Source organism: Salmo salar, chromosome ssa11, assembly GCF_905237065.1.
Source record: "Salmo salar chromosome ssa11, Ssal_v3.1, whole genome shotgun sequence".
NCBI classification, from domain to species: Eukaryota; Metazoa; Chordata; class Actinopteri; order Salmoniformes; family Salmonidae; genus Salmo; species Salmo salar.
In genome coordinates this window covers 90,819,603-90,838,828 of record NC_059452.1, presented here as the reverse complement: position 1 = coordinate 90,838,828, position 19,226 = coordinate 90,819,603, and the positions used below count along the sequence as shown (strand labels likewise).

The 19,226-nt window shown below is 46.3% G+C and overlaps 1 protein-coding gene across 5 annotated transcripts in view; it reads left to right on the top strand.

Annotated features, from left to right (window-relative positions):
* LOC106563448 (spectrin beta chain, non-erythrocytic 1) overlaps positions 1 to 19,226 on the top strand; it is a 109,041-nt gene that overhangs the window by 36,399 nt on the left and 53,416 nt on the right. For 2 of the 5 annotated variants that reach the window (XM_045690051.1, XM_014129037.2), the window contains exon 2: positions 1,154 to 1,341. In XM_045690051.1, the coding sequence (XP_045546007.1) occupies positions 1,185 to 1,341 (157 nt within the window). In that variant the 5' untranslated portion in view covers positions 1,154 to 1,184. Of the gene's footprint in view, positions 1 to 1,153; positions 1,342 to 4,053; positions 4,068 to 7,757; positions 8,515 to 19,226 lie in introns of those variants that run through there. The other 3 variants (XM_014129038.2, XM_045690052.1, XM_045690054.1) reach the window with 2 other exon arrangements.

Sequence of the window (19,226 nt, the reverse complement as noted above, 5' to 3'; positions counted from 1 at the left end):
ATGTGCCAAGTTAAAGTGTGAGCCTATTAGACTGCGGGAGATGTTAGAAATAGAATGTGGGGTTCTCCAAAGTCATCTTTGGGCTATTAGGAAAGAACACATCTAAAAAGCATTTGTTAGGCTCTGAAAGTAACTCCACACGGTTTAAAAACTCACACTCTCACCGCTGGCGTCGCTCTCTGTTCCCCTGCAGGTTGGATGGTTTTCCCCCAGCCCCAGCCCCGGTCACCATGATTACCATCTCTCTCTGTTCCCCTGCAGGTTGGATGGTTTTCCCCCAGCCCCGGTCACCATGATTACCATCTCTCTCTGTTCCCCTGCAGGTTGGATGGTTTTCCCCCAGCCCCGGTCACCATGATTACCATCTCTCTCTGTTCCCCTGCAGGTTGGATGGTTTTCCCCCAGCCCCGGTCACCATGATTACCATCTCTCTCTGTTCCCCTGCAGGTTGGATGGTTTTCCCCCAGCCCCAGCCCCGGTCACCATGATTACCATCTCTCTCTGTTCCCCTGCAGGTTGGATGGTTTTCCCCCAGCCCCGGTCACCATGATTACCATCTCTCTCTGTTCCCCTGCAGGTTGGATGGTTTTCCCCCAGCCCCAGCCCCGGTCACCATGATTACCATCTCTCTCTGTTCCCCTGCAGGTTGGATGGTTTTCCCCCAGCCCCAGCCCCGGTCACCATGATTACCATCTCTCTCTGTTCCCCTGCAGGTTGGATGGTTTTCCCCCAGCCCCGGGCACCATGATTACCATCTCTCTCTGTTCCCCTGCAGGTTGGATGGTTTTCCCCCAGCCCCGGTCACCATGATTACCATCTCTCTCTGTTCCCCTGCAGGTTGGATGGTTTTCCCCCAGCCCCGGTCACCATGATTACCATCTCTCTCTGTTCCCCTGCAGGTTGGATGGTTTTCCCCCAGCCCCAGCCCCGGTCACCATGATTACCATCTCTCTATGTTCCCCTGCAGGTTGGATGGTTTTCCCCCAGCCCCGGTCACCATGATTACCATCTCTCTCTGTTCCCCTGCAGGTTGGATGGTTTTCCCCCAGCCCCGGTCACCATGATTACCATCTCTCTCTGTTCCCCTGCAGGTTGGATGGTTTTCCCCCAGCCCCGGTCACCATGATTACCATCTCTCTCTGTTCCCCTGCAGGTTGGATGGTTTTCCCCCAGCCCCGGTCACCATGAGCACCATCTCTCCCACCGATTTCGACAGCCTGGAGATCCAGCAGCAGTACAATGACATCAACAACCGCTGGGACCTGGCCGCAGAGACCAACTGGGACAATGAGAACAGCTCGGCACGCCTCTTTGAGCGCTCGCGCATCAAAGCTCTGGCAGGTGGGACAACCCAATGTGTTAGCGCGTGTGTATTGTGCATACATGTGATGTGTGTCAAGGTATAGGACCAGATGTGTGTTCCTAGTACACCCTCCTGTGCTGGAACATGACCAGCCATGCAGGTTGCAGTAGTGTGGAGGGCCCAGCAGAGGGAGCAACAGGCAACCAGAGGCAGCAGCATCAGGCACCTCTGTTTTGCAAAATACTGATCTCTCTGTGGTAGTCACAGTCTCAAACACACCCACCCTTCACAGACACACCACACTGGAGGAAAAACAACTGACACCACAACTCCAGACTGTGAGTACATGATAGTACACTGATACTAGTATACTGTTAAAAGGTTAGCCTCATCACACATTGAAAAGCAACCACTCTCTCTGTGGTAACAGACCCGTTCAGACCCTGTCACCATCATAATGTCATATGTATGTTAATGTATGTAGATGTTTAACCACTAACCAAATGCCTTATGGATCGGTTATGGAAAGGAGAACAGAGCTGTAATAGTGTGTTGTGTGGGTGTGTGGTTAGAGGAGCTGTGTGTGTGTGTGTGTGTGTGTGTGTGTGTGTGTGTGTGTGTGTGTGTGTGTGTGTGTGTGTGTGTGTGTGTGTGTGTGTGTGTGTGTGTGTGTGTGTGTGTGTGTGTGTGTGTGTGCTCTTTACTCCCTGGAAATGCTGCTGACATGTCTCCTTTTGACAAGTAGGGGCTTGATGTGCACATTCTTTGACACTTTGCAACAGCTACAGTAGCTCCCCCTCCCCACAGCACCCTGCATTTCTTCTACACTTTTTCAGTGTTTCCCCTAGGATTTTTTTGGGCAGCGGTGGCAAAGTTGGCAGGGTGGGGAGGGTGTGGCCAATGGTGCGGTTGCAAGGTTAGCTTGGGTGGGTGTGGCAAATGGCGCAGTTTTAGAGGCCCTTCTCTTGCTGTTTTAAAGCAAGTTTCATGCAATTCTACACATTTTGCCATGGGGTGGAGAAAATGTTGTAGTTTCAAAACTAGTTCCCTGCAATTCTACACATTTTGCCATGGGGTGGAGAAAATGTTGTAGTTTTAAAACTAGTTCCCTGCAATTCTACACATTTTGCCATGGGGTGGAGAAAATGTTGTAGTTTTAAAACTAGTTCCCTGCAATTCTACACATTTTGCCATGGGGTGGAGAAAATGTTGTAGTTTTAAAACTAGTTCCCTGCAATTCTACACATTTTGTCATGGGTCTGAGAGAAAAATTGCAGTTTCAAAGCTAATTTGGTGAATTTGAATTTTACATTCTCCCTGACTGTCTAGTTTTTATTCTGGTGCTTGTTACTTCTCCATGATGATCTTATTTAAAAAATATATAGCTCCATTATCTTTTTTACATACGTACTTTATATCTGGTTTTAGTTTAAGTTTACACTGAAACCGTTTTACCACCCCCCCCCCCCCAGCCGCCACTAAATCCATATAGGGGAAACTAGGGCTGGCCCCGTTTAGTCGACTGGTCGATAGGTTGTTGGTTGACCAAGATCTTTTTTAGTCGAGCAGTGGCAAATAGATTATTATTTTTCGTGGCACACAAGAGACCTGTCTGATTTGCGCCTGTCTCAGTGGACTAATCCATTGAGGAGGCCACGGGGGTGCCACGGTCCAAGAAAAAGTGGAGTGTGGCTAAGCTGCACAAGGCACGTCACTCTTCAGAATGCACTCTCTCCCGCTATTTCGTGCATATTCATTGTTTCATAAGTTCATTGTGTGCATTGTTTGCTGTCTATCAATTCCCTTTTACATATATCACCAGTAGTAACCTACATTTACCATTAGTTCCCATAATTTCTAATCTACAATGTTTGTTTGGTTACGGTCATTTCTGTTAATGCATTCAATATATTATTACAGTTGTTTACCGTTGTCATTGTCGGAGTGGACACGTTGTTTGCAGAACTCACAACCTATGCTACACTTGTGAGAAACAAGTTTTTTAAAATGTAATTCCATTTATGAGTTTTGTCAATTTATTAATCGTCTTGTTTGAAATGCTCCTGTCAGTGTTGAGTAAGGACGCGCACCAGATTACTCATACAGAAGTAGGACGAGTCTACCTGGCCTGAATGCAAATGTAGGCCTATAAATGTGCCTATTTGAGGATGTCTGATTACTATTTCTGATTGTCTTAACTCACCACCACTAATTAGCTGTGGAGCTTATCAAAATAATTTTTTCTTCACCACAAACAGCAAGTAAACAAAGTCTGTTTTTAGAATCAATTGAGAATGACAATAGTTCCTCAAAGTATTAGAAAAATATTTCCAACTCTCTCCCTTTCGATAACCACTCGGCATGAAAGGGAAAAATGTAATGCTCTGACCCAGTGGAGACTTCATAAAATACCTGATTACCTCTTATCCCTTGCACCAATAGCCTACAGCTGTGTCTGTCCAGAACTCACTGGCACAGATATTTTATGCAATGTTGCAAGTTAGCTAGTGTGCGTTTCGGGCCGACCCAGTTGATAGTTGATACAATGTTTCAATTTCGTTGTAGACTGGCCATGCATAGCCAATGTGATTTTATAGCATGTTTATTTTTTAATCGGGATATTTTCTACCTGCAGGCTGCAATGTTTTTATTTGTTGGCTACTGTAGGCTATTTTTACATAGTTGTCAATGGCAATAAAAGTTACTTTTAGATTTGTATCATTTTAATTTAAATAGAATGATAACCACAGACAATGATTTTGAGGTAAAGATTATTATAAATGAAACTGTTCCACGAAAATAGTCTTATTTAATCAAACAGCGTGCTTAAAGCATCAGACAATTTCAGTACACATAGTTGATTTTATTAAAACACATAGGGTGTGTCTATATATGAAAAATACATTGAGATGAATCGATTGACTAATATTTTTGTTGTTGTTGGGGACAGTCCTAGGAGAAACAGCCTTAGCCCACAAGATCTATGATCAGTCCATCTGTTACGGGATCTATGATCAGTCCATCCGTTACGGGATCTATGATCAGTCCATCGGTCATGGGATCTATGATCAGTCCATCTGTTACGGGATCTATGATCAGTCTATCGGTCACAGGATCTATGATCAGTCTATCGGTCACAGGATATATGATCAGTCCATCTGTTACGGGATCTATGATCAGTCCATCTGTTACGGGATCTATGATCAGTCTATCGGTCACAGGATATATGATCAGTCCATCGGTCACGGGATCTATGATCAGTCCATCTGTTACGGGATCTATGATCAGTCTATCGGTCACCGGATCTATGATCAGTCTATCGGTCACAGGATATATGATCAGTCCATCTGTTACGGGATCTATGATCAGTCCATCTGTTACTGGATCTATGATCAGTCTATCGGTCACAGGATCTATGATCAGTCTATCGGTCACAGGATATATGATCAGTCCATCTGTTACGGGATCTATGATCAGTCCATCTGTTACGGGATCTATGATCAGTCTATCGGTCACAGGATATATGATCAGTCCATCGGTCACGGGATCTATGATCAGTCCATCGGTCACGGGATCTATGATCAGTCTATCGGTCACAGGATATATGATCAGTCCATCTGTTACGGGATCTATGATCAGTCCATCTGTTACGGGATCTATGATCAGTCCATCTGTTACGGGATCTATGATCAGTCCATCGGTCACGGGATCTATGATCAGTCCATCGGTCACGGGATCTATGATCAGTCCATCGGTCACGGGATCTATGATCAGTCCATCGGTCACGGGATCTATGATCAGTCCATCGGTCACGGGATCTATGATCAGTCCATCGGTCACGGGATCTATGATCAGTCCATCGGTCACGGGATCTATGATCAGTCCATCGGTCACGGGATCTATGATCAGTCCATCGGTCACGGGATCTATGATCAGTCCATCTGTTACGGGATCTATGATCAGTCTATCGGTCACAGGATATATGATCAGTCCATCGGTCACGGGATCTATGATCAGTCTATCGGTCACAGGATCTATGCTCAGTCCATCTGTCTCAACTCTCTTTTCATCCTCTGCTCGCCCTACACAGTGAAGGAGCTAATATCATCTTCTGGGCCCAGGCTCATTTGCATGGATTTGGCTCTCAATTTGTGGATCTCTATGCACAGCTATCTCTAAATGTCCTATCTAGACTTCTGTAGTCTGAGGACAGATCCCTATATATTATGTATAGCCTCTAAGGTTCATTACTCTACGAGCTATTAGAACTGTGACTTCGATCAGAAGCTCCCTGGTTACCTGCCTTTTTTCCTGTCATGACCTAGTTGTGCCTCCTTCCCTCAGGTGTTCATTTAAATGCTTCCGGCTTCTGTTTGTGTGTGTGTTGGTGTGATTCATCCAACTGTGTGCGTGGCCTAATAATATCTGACGTCCCGGGATGTCTTCACACACCTGACTGGTGTATCTTGGCCATGGGGAAGCTGTGGAGTGTGAAATGCCTGGAAGGTAACATGGCAGGTAAGGGCCAAGGTAAAACATGACAGACTGAGAGACTCGGGCAGAGAGAGCCATCGGAGGGACGGGGAGAGGAAAACGTGGAGGGTATGAAAGTGCAGGTAATGGCCCTCAGTGTGGAGCCTGAACACTGACAGCCTCAACTCGACCATGATGCCTCTTATTGACCTGCAGAGTGTGGTTGTTTCACTCCTGTGGTGGCCGTAACAGACATCTTTATCTCTCTCTCTTTCTCTCCACATCTCCTCACTGACTGGAATCCCTAAGTGTTCAGTCTGTTCTGTGTTCTTGGGCTGAGAGGAATGTGCAGAAGACTAATCGAGTAGAGGCCCTAACAGCATCACAGTGTACAGTAGAGGCCCTAACAGCATCACAGTGTACAGTAGAGGCCCTAACAGCATCACAGTGTACAGTAGAGGCCCTAACAGCATCACAGTGTACAGTAGAGGCCTATGTGAGAGACACTATGTAGATCCTCCTCCAATATCTTCGCTCCTGGGGGTGGATCCCTCCTCTCCTCTGTTCCCCTGTCATATGGTTCACTTCTCTCCCCTCCTGTTCTCTGCTCCACTGTCTCACTCATATCCGTAGGCCAGATCATTATCTGTAATTGCAGTGTGCTTCATACAGGAGCTCCTGCCAAATGGTTGCTTGAATACTTTTCCCCCCTTTGTTTTCAAAAGTTGCAGAAAATTGTTGTTTATCCCTGGTTGTTTATCCAGCCATCTGCACAGCAAGCGGACAAGCTGTTTATAGAGGAAGGAAGCCTCTTTATCCCAAGGCATGAGCACGCACACACACACACACACAGAGAGACCTGCCCTCCTCATTACAGGCCTGCATGTTAACAGGGATGTTTGATATATGGTCTGGGCTGCGATGCGTCCGTCACTGAGCTCTGTGCTCTTCTCATCACCCCTGGCGACTGTGACAGAACCCCTCACCCCCCAGTGAGAGCCCTGCGTCTGTTCTCTGGGACTCATTAGGCCACTTCCTTCTATAAAGTCCTGGTCACTCTGAAGTCCCTGGCCCCTAGATCTTCTGCAGTCCACATGTCCCCTGTACTCTACCGTCTTAACAGACTTAACACAAAGCAGGCCAAACACAGCCTATAAAACAACGGATCTGAAGACCAGTGCTCCCTGGATAGGGCAGGGCAGGCTGTAGGCCTACACCCTAGGGGCTCCTGTATGAATAGCACAGACACTGGCTCTGACCTCTGCGAAACAGGTTTACCCAAACCTTTGCTGTAAGAAAGCTCATTTAATTTTGTCCTGTTTGTTTCTACTGAACAACACGGCTCTGGTGTGTCATATCCAGATCACTAGAGGACATTCTGCTGCTGCAGCAAAATGAGAGCAATGCACACACCTGTTATCTAGACTATTATTTCTGAGGAGTGTATTGACATTTTTATTTTAGTAGCATTAAATCATTGTTTGTGTAAAAAGACATGTTGGAAATCAATGCTGAGAGGTTTTGATTAGGTGGGTCTCAGTGGACTGTGATTGCTCAGAGAAACCACACACGCGTATACAAACACATACATTCTCTCTCTCTCCCCTGCTCGGGCAGGAAAGAGATTGTTGCTGCTGCTGACAGTTTCTCAACTACTTCCTTCCTGTCTTAACACCTTATTTTAGTCCCATGCAGTGGAGCAGAAAGAGGACTAGAGAGATCAGATGTAAAACAGAGATGGAGAGAATGAGAGAACAACACAGGTATGGCTACTGTGATACACCTCACTGGCTGACCACACCTCCTACACTACCTACTTGGTATTTAAAAGGATTGGAATGATATACCTTCTGCCTCACCCTATTGTACATTGCAGAATGGTTTAATCCACCTCTCCACTCCTCCTGTCGCCCCTCCTCCACTGATCCAGCCTTCTGCCTGCTCTTCCTTCAGGCTCCTCCCTAAAACACACCTTATGCTAATGCCCCAGCTTTCAGAGAGCAGCAGGCTGTGTTTACACAGCCGTCCGACAGCAGCCGGTTCTCCTGCTGTGCTGAAAACAAGGTGTGTGTGTGAGGCTGAATGCGCGCTCAAAGTTAGGAGGAACCGCAGAGCCAGTGTGTGTTAGTGTGAATGTGAAGAGAACCTGTGCTGCCCTAAAGGTTTCTACTTTGCTGAGAGGAGTGTGGCAAAGACTTCAGAACAGGAGGTGAAAAGAAGAGAAGAGAACATTTTGTTCTTAGTAAATACAACTTCTCCACCCTTGCACATGCTACTGCTTTTTCAGTGAAGAAGTGAGAGGGGGAAGAAAACAAAGGAGGAATAATATTTTGAAAGTGGAAGATAGGATGGCGTGCTCTGCCTTTACACTCTGGTAGAGAAGAAGGACTGGGATTTTAGGAGGGAAAACTGTGTCCATAAAAAGTTGGTTTGGGATTTCACATCATTTTCTTCAACTGAAACCTATAGATTATTGACTAGAATCTACGGGTAGATAGCTAGCTCCTGTCCTGGGGACAGCCCTGCTGGCCTTGTGCTATGCTGGAGAGCCCACTGGCCCAGGCACGCTACAGAGCTCCATACCTGAGGAGGTGATTTAGGCTGAGAAAGAGCAAGGGAGAGCTCCAACATGGAGCTGGACCACCAGAGAGCAAAGGAGCCCTGTCTCTCCCCGGCAGCGTTTGTTAACCAGGTGCAGTACTCCAACATCCTGGAGGGGAGGTTTAAACAGCTGCAAGGTAAGAGCCAACTGCTATACTAGGCTGGATTAACACCTATTCTGGAATCTCCTAAACCTGCTTGAATAAGAAATGAAAGAAAGATGTTAAGAGCTTTTTGGCTCCTGATGTATTATATATTATGCCGGGCTAGAGTGCAGAAAGTCCATCCAATATTCACCAGTTCAGAGAGATGGAGAGTGAAGAAATGTGTCCCCAATGTGTCTCCTTTATTCCTGGTGTGCGTGGTAACCACTGCCCCACTCCTGGAGAGTGTCCCTGTTTTTGTGGGCTGTGTTTCAGAGGGTAGTTCCAGGTTCCTGTCCCAGGTCTAGCGTCTTCAGGTCAGTTAGAGACACTGACTGGCTGGCCGACAGATCAGCTCCACCTGATCACCAGGCCACCTGGCCTTCCATATCCAATTACAGCCCTGGCCTACGCCATCCCCGTGACTGTAGTAACGCAGGCACACCGTCAGACGAATACAAGTCAATAGCTGACTAACATCTAGCCTTGGAGGCTAAGGTTTTGCCATATTTTGTGGCAAAGGGGTAGATTTACCCATGCACTTGGTGATTCATTTAGGGCTTATCCCCTTATGCAAATATGGTAATCCCCTTTTTCAAGATGGCCATAATAGGGTTGAGGTGCTATAGCAGACTAGCAGTAAGGAACAGTGTAGTGTAGGTGTGTGTTGTTGTGTTTATTTCGTCTATCTGGGTTGTGTGTGACCAGGTGTGCCTGGTTCCTATGAGCTGCACTACTCCCTAGTCATGGGCCATTAGGCAGGTTTAGATTGGCAGGTTTAGAGTGTTATGCAGTCAATCAATGAAGCAATCACTGAAGATCACAACATTGTGCCAGTTTTCTCTGCCTCCTCTCTCGTTGTCGTAAAGATTTAAGAAATGTCTTCTGGAATTGAGCGTGTTCAAAGAGTTGACTTGTAGGGCAAGTCAACACACACCCTATGTTTGACATTCTTTGTGTGCTCTAATGATATTTCACCTCCTGGATTGGGCAATCAGTCCAGTGTCACTAAAGGCTCAAACACATGGCACCGAATGTGGATCTAGCGTTCTTCTGCCGATCGCTCAGCACACTGTGTTTTAGGGACCACCCACTTTAGTCGTTATTGTAATTCATTATTTATTCCTCGTTACTATTTTGTATTTTTATTTTATATTTATCTTTAACTCTACGTTGTTGGAAAAGCACCCGTAAGTCAGCATTTCACTGTTAGTCTACACCTGTTGTTTACCAAGCATGTGACAAATAACTTATGATTGGATATAGACGTCTGACATTTTTCACACGATTCTACATGGAAAATTGGTTCGCAAATTACGTTCAAGGTGCTAAGTACTCTCGGCCAGCAAACTCTATTGGTGTTTCTGAGCCCTAAGATGGAGTTCGGGATTGATTTACTCCTTTAAATTCCCAAAGTTGTATAACCGCCTTGACTCCCCCTCCTCTGACCACAGTTCAGTCCTGTGTGTCTGTGTGTGAGATCCCCTCCCCTTTACCAGTCAGCATGATCTTTCTCCGTGATAAACCCCTCACTTGAGATCCTATCTGTCACTTCCCATGTATTCAATAGAAAGTCAACATTTGTGTGTGTGTGTGTGAGTGACACACCCATTCCATCTCCTGATAGGGGCTGATGTACCCATGCGTAGCTGTAGTTACAGACAGGGGCTACACGATGGCTTAGGTGGAGATAAAATGGCAAAGCAGAACGATGACTGTTTCCAAATCATCTGCGGGACCAACAAATATTTTCATCCCCAAGTTGTCTGTCTGACCACCCGCTCCCTCCCGCAGCATGAAAAATGCAGACCGCGCTGCAATAATCTCTGTTGTGACCCGCTGGTCCCTCGGGCATCCTGCGGGAATGCAGCCCTCTACCCACAATGACTGTCTTGAGATCAATGACATGTCAATCTTGACCGTCAAGAATGTGAAATACATTTTTCCCATTGGCAAAACATACTCAACATGGTAAAGAATTAACCACCAACACTGGGTGAATGTGTAACGGTTGAAAGTATTGTTGAGGAGTGTTTGTTGTTTCTTGGGAGAATGCTGCCCCCAGCACCACAGTACAGATCATATCAGCTGTGTGTTCATCATAATAAGATGAGAAAGGAGCCCTGGTTGTTTTACATGAAAAACACTTCTTGTTTAACATGGTAAACAAAACCAACCCATACCAGTCTGGTGACCTAGTGCCTCAACACAGACAACACACCTGCTACAGTAAGTGATACAATCTTCACTTTAACCGACCCAATGTTGGTTTTAATAAAGCGTTAAAGATATTGAGTGCCAAGGTGATAGGCATGGTGAATTTGGTTCGATAGTGTGTCATGATGTAAAGGGTCACTATCTCTGGTGCCAGTCACCTCTGCCTCCACCACTGTCTGAGTAAACTCTGACGTGGGCTTCAGGAGGGACAGCTCAGTAGCCGGTAGGAGTGTGGCTCTATTCAAACAGAACGAAAGGACAGGAATAGATACACTCATTTTTACAGAGCAAAACACAGTTGTTGTGTTCGGGAGCTTGTCAAAGGATATATAATTTGGTACCAACGTTTTCAGGAATGTTTTAGTCCAGGGAACAATGTTTTAGTCCAGTGTCACTAAAGGCTCGCACACATCGCACCAAATGTGGATCTCGCGTTCGTCTGCCGATCGTACCTTCAACACGTACAACTAAAGGGTGGAGCTGGTCTACCTGATTGAAACACACTTAGGACCATAAAAGCATTGATTCAATCCTGCTGTTGACCAGATAAGAGGTCAGAGAATGTCCGTTTCTTTGACTGGGGATAAGGGTCATTCCAACAGTCATTACGCACCTTGTGGAATTGATTTGAAAAGAATGATCTTGCACTGTCACATCTTACATAAGTGTGAGGTTGGAGTGTGATCTATGTGATAACAGTGGAATGCTAGTTCCTGTAGGATAGAATGTAATGGTTAAACTGATAGCATGGTCCATAGAGATATTTGACTAAGTGAAAAGAGCTGTCAAACCAAGGGTCACAGCACAGGGGCTTTTTGAATCCTCTTCAGACCAGATTGGCTGTGTTAGTGTGACTGGAGTTGGTCGAGCAGAGAGAGGCCATCATTGTGGCTAACTTTGGTCTCAGGCAACCTGATGCACTGTAGTAGTGTAGGCTACTTATGTAGATACAGATTAAGTTCTTGTCACCTAATCGCGATTGTGCCCATTTGGAGCATTTAAGCCCTGTGGAGTCTACGTAAATGTTAAGGGATTATGAGACTTCCTCAGGCCATTGGCACGCTTAGGCTCCATTTTCTCAGCATTTTGTTCCTTTACTTTATTTAAGAAGTGAATAGGCACTTAAGGAGATCCATGTCCCATACTAGGGTCACATTACAGATGTAGTAGCAGGCCATCCATAGACTCTATAGTAACTCTAGATGACTAAACCTCCTAGTGAAGGCAGCTCCAGCTAGAGGCCTCCAGCTCACATTCACATTTCCAAGGTTAGGATATACCCTACACACACATGATACCTTATCGACAAGAACGCTTTTGTTGACACAGTTGTATTTTTATTTACTGTTTCCTACTTGAGAAAGTAGAAGAATGACGTTTTGTGGGGCTTGAGGGCATTTAGCTGCTCCCTGCCTGCTGGTTGATGCCCATTTTGTGTCCAGATGTTGTTATGACTGAGGGATGCCTCTGCTCTGCCTTCATCCTACGGGACTGGCCTTGGCCGCCCCTTCTCTCCCCACTAGCAGCCCCTTCTCTCCCCACTAGCAGCCCCTTCTCTCCCCACTAGCAGCCCCTTCTCTCCCCACTAGCAGCCCCTTCTCTCCCCTCTAGCAGCCCCTTCTCTCCCCACTAGCAGCCCCTTCTCTCCCCACTAGCAGCCCCTTCTCTCCCCACTAGCAGCCCCTTCTCTCCCCACTAGCAGCCCCTTCTCTCCCCACTAGCAGCCCCTTCTCTCCCCACTAGCAGCCCCTTCTCTCCCCACTAGCAGCCCCTTCTCTCCCCACTAGCAGCCCCTTCTCTCCCTACTAGCAGCCCCTTCTCTCCCCACTAGCAGCCCCTTCTCTCCCCACTAGCAGCCCCTTCTCTCCCCACTAGCAGCCCCTTCTCTCCCCACTAGCAGCCCCTTCTCTCCCCACTAGCTGCCCCATCTCTCCCCACTAGCAGCCCCTTCTCTCCCCACTAGCAGCCCCTTCTCTCCCCACTAGCAGCCCCTTCTCTCCCCACTAGCAGCCCCTTCTCTCCCCACTAGCAGCCCCTTCTCTCCCCACTAGCTGCCCCTTCTCTCCCCACTATCAGGAACAGCTGCACATGGCAGAGAGAGAAGCCTTGACCTGGGCATGGTCCATAGCTCCACCTTCCCCAGTCACCATAAGACTGGCCTACTAAGTCAAGAAAGATTTTACCTCTTACTCTAAATTGCCCTCTCTGTTTCTCGCATTCAGTGTTTTATTGGGGTTTACGTGGACAGAGCTGGCACCAGATCAGGCGACACGCTCCATTTGTTTTTATGCCTGTGCTCACAAACTGTAAAGGATTAAAAATAACCGCCGTCACACGTGGCTAGTCTGTGGTGGAGCAGCCCTACTCTCTGAAGTCTTCAGCACTATGGGCGGTTATGTTATTGTAGAAGGGAGGAGGTGTGTTTTTGTGTCCTTCTGCGTTTGTCCTTCAGCATGCTATCCTTTTACAGACATCTTTAGTCTGCTGTCATGCTATAATGTGAATTTCAGGAGAAGTCCTTGCCCTGGCGCTAGTACAGTGAATATGACAGTAGCACACTGTGCCTGTTCATCCAGCCATCTTGCTGTACTGTCCTTGGCTAACCCACAGAGGACAGGTGAGCCGTGGCTAACAAAGATGTAGCATTGTACTATCAGGGGACTATAAATGGTTGCTGAAGAAAAATGCCATCAGTTAAATTGATCCCTGTACCAATTCTAAGGCTTTTGGATATGTTACAACCACAGCTGTTGCCACATTAGTCTTGCTCAGAGACTCAGTGTTTTGGTGGAGCCTGTGTGAGGAAGCTGTGTGTGTGTGTGTGTGTGTGTGTGTGTGTGTGTGTGTGTGTGTAGGAAGTGGTGTGTGTGTGTGGTTTAGGCTGCCTTTGATCTCAGATATCTGCTTGGGTAGTGACAGTTGAAGCGGTTAGTGCTGACATGAGGGTGTGGTGGTTGCCTGCTTTTCCCTCACTTCCTCTAGGTGGGTTTGTCTCCATCGATTTTTCTACAACCCAGGTATCATACATAGAGGGACCTGGTTGGATGCAACATTTCCTGTGATGCCTTTATTGCCTAAACTGGTTATGTGAATCAAACCGTTGCTCGACCTAACTGCATTTTCAAACGTGTTTTCCACTTCAGTCTTTTTTTTCCCTTTTTTTTTTCTCCTTCCCATGTTTACTTTCCATGTTTTTATAGGTGCATCATTATAATGACAAAAAAAGCATTTGTTACGTCCTCTGTTATATAAGGTAGTGAGAGACAAAATAAAATTCCTCCCAGAACCTAGTGTGTTGGTGCCATCATACATGACGGATTTCTATATGTGTATCTGTTTTATGTTTGATCATATCTTGTGTGTGTGTGTGTGTGTGTGTGTGTGTGTGTTTAATGAGTACCCTGGCTCTAGCCTCTAATCACAGGCTGCATGGCAGCAGCTGGAGGGAGCTGGCTGAAAAATGGATCCTTCAGCCCAGTTAAGGGTTCAATTACAGAGCTGGAGGATCAGCATCTGACTGCACTAATTCTGCTCTTCTGATGGGGGGGGTACCTACACACACACACACACACACACAGGCATTTCGCTAAATATGTGTATGTGACCAATACAATTTGATTTGATTTGACACTAATAAACAAATGATCATACAGTAGGCCTATCAGCACGCTGCATATTCCTCTAACACATGCATACTTCTAGCCCAGCATTCATCACTTTTATACCCCATTTAAATTTACCAAGGATTACAAGTCAAGGCACCCTTTTTTCCAGAACATTCACATTCACATTCACATGAATACAGAATAACAAGCAAACACATCAGAAAGCTAAATGTCACTACACAGAACAGAATTACAATGAACAGAATTGAAATCATTTATTAGAATTCAAATGAATGCCGCCAGAATAAAGCCTGTAGTAAACAGATGTCTTCAGTCTAACGTAATGATGTGGTCTTACCTGTCTCCATAAATAATAGCCAGATTCTTTCTCTCCAGGCACTAGAGAGGAATTTATAAGGCCAGGGTCAGCGAGGGCTGTCAGACTAGGGCTGGGGGCGAGGGCCTCCGTAGTGCCCTTGGGCCTTAGGCAGAATCCCCATAATATCAGTGTGGAGTGTGTGACAGATGGCCGTAAAAGCTGACTGACTGATTGATGCTGGTAGTTTCCTTTTGACCAGAGGTGCTGGTACTGGTTAAACAAGCAGGCAGCCCAGTAGTAGTAATACGAGGGAGGTAGGGCAGGGTTAGGCAACTAGATTCAACCACGGTCCAATTTCTGTCTGAGCGGAGGGAGGCCGGGAACATACTTATACAAATTAGTACCTATCAAATTGAACACAAATTAACCCAACGAGATTGTATTTGAAAATAACAATAATTTCATACCTTGATTACATTGAGACACGATCACATATGTATCTCTCTTTATTTGTAGGAATACTTGGGAACAGATTTCCAGAATTTATTTATATAACCAAAAAATCCAATCTTTATTATTATTATTATTATTATTATTATTATATATTTTGAATCACTTGCGTGCCGGTTTTGGCAGTAGGGATGAAGTACTGGGTAGGAAGGAACACTGAAGGGTGATAGAGAGATGAAAGGAGAAGGAGAGGACTCAGGAGATTAATGATTAGCAGAGAGCCAATACCAGGCAGGCTGGCTAGATGCTTGTTGTGATTATGTGTGCTGGGTAATGTTGTGAACCAATTCACTGGTCAGTGGTAGTAGGAAAACAGTACTAAGGAAACACACACACAGGACGTGTTGAGTTCTAATCAATTGCTCCTAATATCAATTGTACCTAGATATCTATTGCACTGCCTTAGGACTGAGGGAGGGGTAAGATTACTAAGTCCACTGTGTGCCCTGTCCTCTGTCCTCAAGGCAGCCCTGTGGGACCATTGGACTGGTGAGAGGTGCCAGGCCTGGAGCGCTGAGGGATGCCCTCCTGCTTGTTTAGATCAGTCAGCAGAGCCACCTGGCACCGTACGGGATGGTTACAGCACCAGCACCACTATAGGTTCTGTTGCACCTGCCACGGCATGACAGACGGGCTGGACAGAATACAACTGATAAGCCATGACATGGAGCTGACTGTAGAATACTGTAGAAGCTGTAAGAAGTGGCAAAGATGTAAATGTTCAATTAGAGGCACTAGACTTTCTGACTGTTGGAGGGAATAAAACCCATCAATCATCTCTCGCTGTGTCTCTGGTAGACATGATGTACTCATCAGTACTGGCACATGGCTGAAGGACTGTTCTGACATATTGTGTTGGGCCACAGAGAGCGTGTTGTCTGTACAGCGCATCAACAAGTTGGTTGTCAATATGGTGTAAAGAAGACCATTTCAAAATGACACCATTCGTCTTAGACAGTCATGAGAATAACAGACCCTAAAGGGCTCTAGACACTACGCGAACTGAGCGACGGAGCGTAGTTCTACGTATACTGATCAAAAATATAAACGCAACATGTAAAGTGTTGGTCCCATGTTTCATGAGCTAAAATAAAAGATCCCAGAAATGTTCCATACACACAAAAAGCGTATTTCTCTCAAATGTTGTAAACAAATTTGTTTACATCCCTATTAGTCAGCATTTCTGCTTTGCCAAGAAAATCCATCCACCTAACAGGTGTGGCATATCAGGAACCCGATTAAACAGCATGATCATTACACAGGTGCACCTTGTGGTGGGGACAATAACAGGCCACTCTAAAATGTGCAGTTGTCACACACCACAATGCCACAGTTTGCAAATGGCATGCCAACTGCAGGAATGTCCATCACTGCTGTTGCCAGAGAATTGAATGTTAATTTCTCTACCATAAGCCGCCTCCAATGGTAGTACGTCCAACCGCCCTCACAACCAAAGACCACGTGTAACCACACCAGCGCTGGACCTCCACATCCGGCTTCTTCACCTGCGGGATCGTCTGAGACCAGCCACCCGGACAGCTGATATAACTGTTGGTTTGCACAACCAAAGAATTTCTGCACAAACTGTCAGAAACCATCTCAGGCAACCTCATCTGAGTACTCGTCGTCCTCATCAGGGTCTTGACCTGACTGCAGTTCGGCATCGTAACTGACTTCAGTGGGCAAATGCTCGCTTTCGATGGCCACTGACACACTGGAGAAGTGTGCTCTTCATGGATGAATCCCAGTTTCAACTGTACCGGGCAGATGGCAGACAGCGTGTATGGCGTTGTGTGGGTGAGTGGTTTGCTGATGTCAACGTTGTGAACAGAGTGCCTCATGGTGGGGTTATGGTGTGGGCAGGCATAAGCTACGAACAACAAACACAATTGCGTTTTATTTTGAATGCACAGAGATACTGTGACGAGATCCTGATGCCCATTGTCATGCCATTCATCCATCGCCATCACCTCATGTTTCATCATGCATACTCACCAGACGTGTCACCCATTGAGCATGTTTGGGATGCTATGGATTGACATGTACCACAGTGTGTTCCAGTTCCCGCCAATATCCAGCAACTTCACACAGCCATTGAAGAGAAGCGGGACAACATTCAAGATGGCGTAGCAGTAGGACGTGTGTTTGTCTTTGTCTTATCCCGTGTAAATAGCCAGTCTTTTTTTGTATTTATCTTCATCTCACTTTCTATCTACAAACTAAATATACTTTCCTGCAACCCACCTCACCCAATGTGGTAGGGATCTGCTTTTATATTCCTTATAACTTGAACTTCCATCAGGAGCTCGCCAGCTAACTAGCTACTAGTCTTTGTTAGCCACGGCTAGCGGTCTTCACCTTTTTCTTGTTCACCAGCCAGCCTTAGCTCGGACAACACCTGCCAGTCTGCACATCGTGATATCAACCCAGAGCATATCGGACTGCTTCTCTCTACCACATCACCGGATTCCTTCCGCTCTGGATCATTACACAGGATCATCGCAGCTAGCTAGCTGCAAACAAGTGGCTACTGTTAGCTAACGCCTCTGTCCCAAAGCAAGCAACAGCTAGCTTTGACCTAGCCTTGAATTAGGAACATATGCCAGCTAATTCTAGGGCTACAATAACTCCTTTGCCAATTGGTACACGGAGCCCAACTGATCCATCACGACTGGACTGCCGACGTGATCGCCCAACGTGGTCTCAACAGGCTATTCTGTTACGATGTCGCCAAAGAACCATCTACTAGCCCCGGCCCGCTAGCTTTTCTGAACGCTGTGTCCCCAGCTCGCCTAGCATAGTAGTGACTACCGAACAGCACCCTGACTCACCTATTGCTGCTCTTTCGACCCTATGATCACTCGGCTACACAGCTGATTCCCCCTGGACTGTTTCAATAACACAGTACCTAATTTTGTTTACCCGTCGGCCCCAACCTTGAACTCAGGTCCTGTATGTACCGAACTGACCCGCTCAGCCCATTCATCGGCATTTACCCGTTGTCTTAGCTCTCCTGATCAACACCTGTGATTGCTTTATGCCTCTCTCTAATGTCATTATGCCATGTCTACTGCTGTCTTGGCTAGTTCTTATTGTTTTATTTCACTGTAGAGCCCTCAGTCCCGCTCACAATGCCTTAGATAGCTCGTATGTCCCACCCCACACACATATGGAGACCTCACCTGGCTTAACTGGTGCCTCCAGAGACGAAACCTCTCACATCGTCACTCAACGCCTAGGTTTACCTCCACTGTACTCACATCCTACCATGCCATTGTCTGTACATTATGCCCTGAATATATTCTACCACGCCCAGAAATCTGCTCCTTTCATTCTCTCTCCCCAACGGACTAGACGACCAGTTCTTATACCCTTATCCTACTCCTCCTCTGTTCCTCTGGTGATGTAGAGGTTAACCCAGGCCCTGTAGCCCCCAGTTCCACTCCTATTCCCCAGGCGCTATAATTTGTTGACTTCTGTAACCGTAAAAGCCTTGGTTTCATGCATGTTAACATCAGAAGCCTCCTCTCTGTTTGTTTTATTCACTGCTTTAGCACGCTCCACCAACCCTGATGTCCTAGCCGTGTCTGAATCCTGGCTTAGGAAGGCCACCAACAATTCTGAAATTTCCATCCCCAACTACAACATTTTCCGTCAAGATAGAACTGCCAAAGGGGGTGGAGTTGCAATCTACTGCAGATACAGCCTGCAGAGTTCTGTCTTGCTATCCAGGTCTGTGCCCAAACAGTTTGAGCTTCTACTTTTAAAAATCCACCTTTCCAGAAATAAGTCTCTCACTGTTGTCGCTTGTTATAGACCCCCCTCAGCCCCCAGCTGTGCCCTGGACACCATATGTGAATTAATTGCCTCCGATTTATCTTCAGAGTTTGTACTGTTAGGTGACCTAAACTGGGATATGTTTAACACCCCGGCCATCCTACAATCTAAGCTAGATGCCCTCAATCTCACACAAATGATCAAGGAACCTACCAGGTACAACCCTAAATCCGTAAACATGGACACCCTCATAGATATCATCCTGACCAACCTGCCCT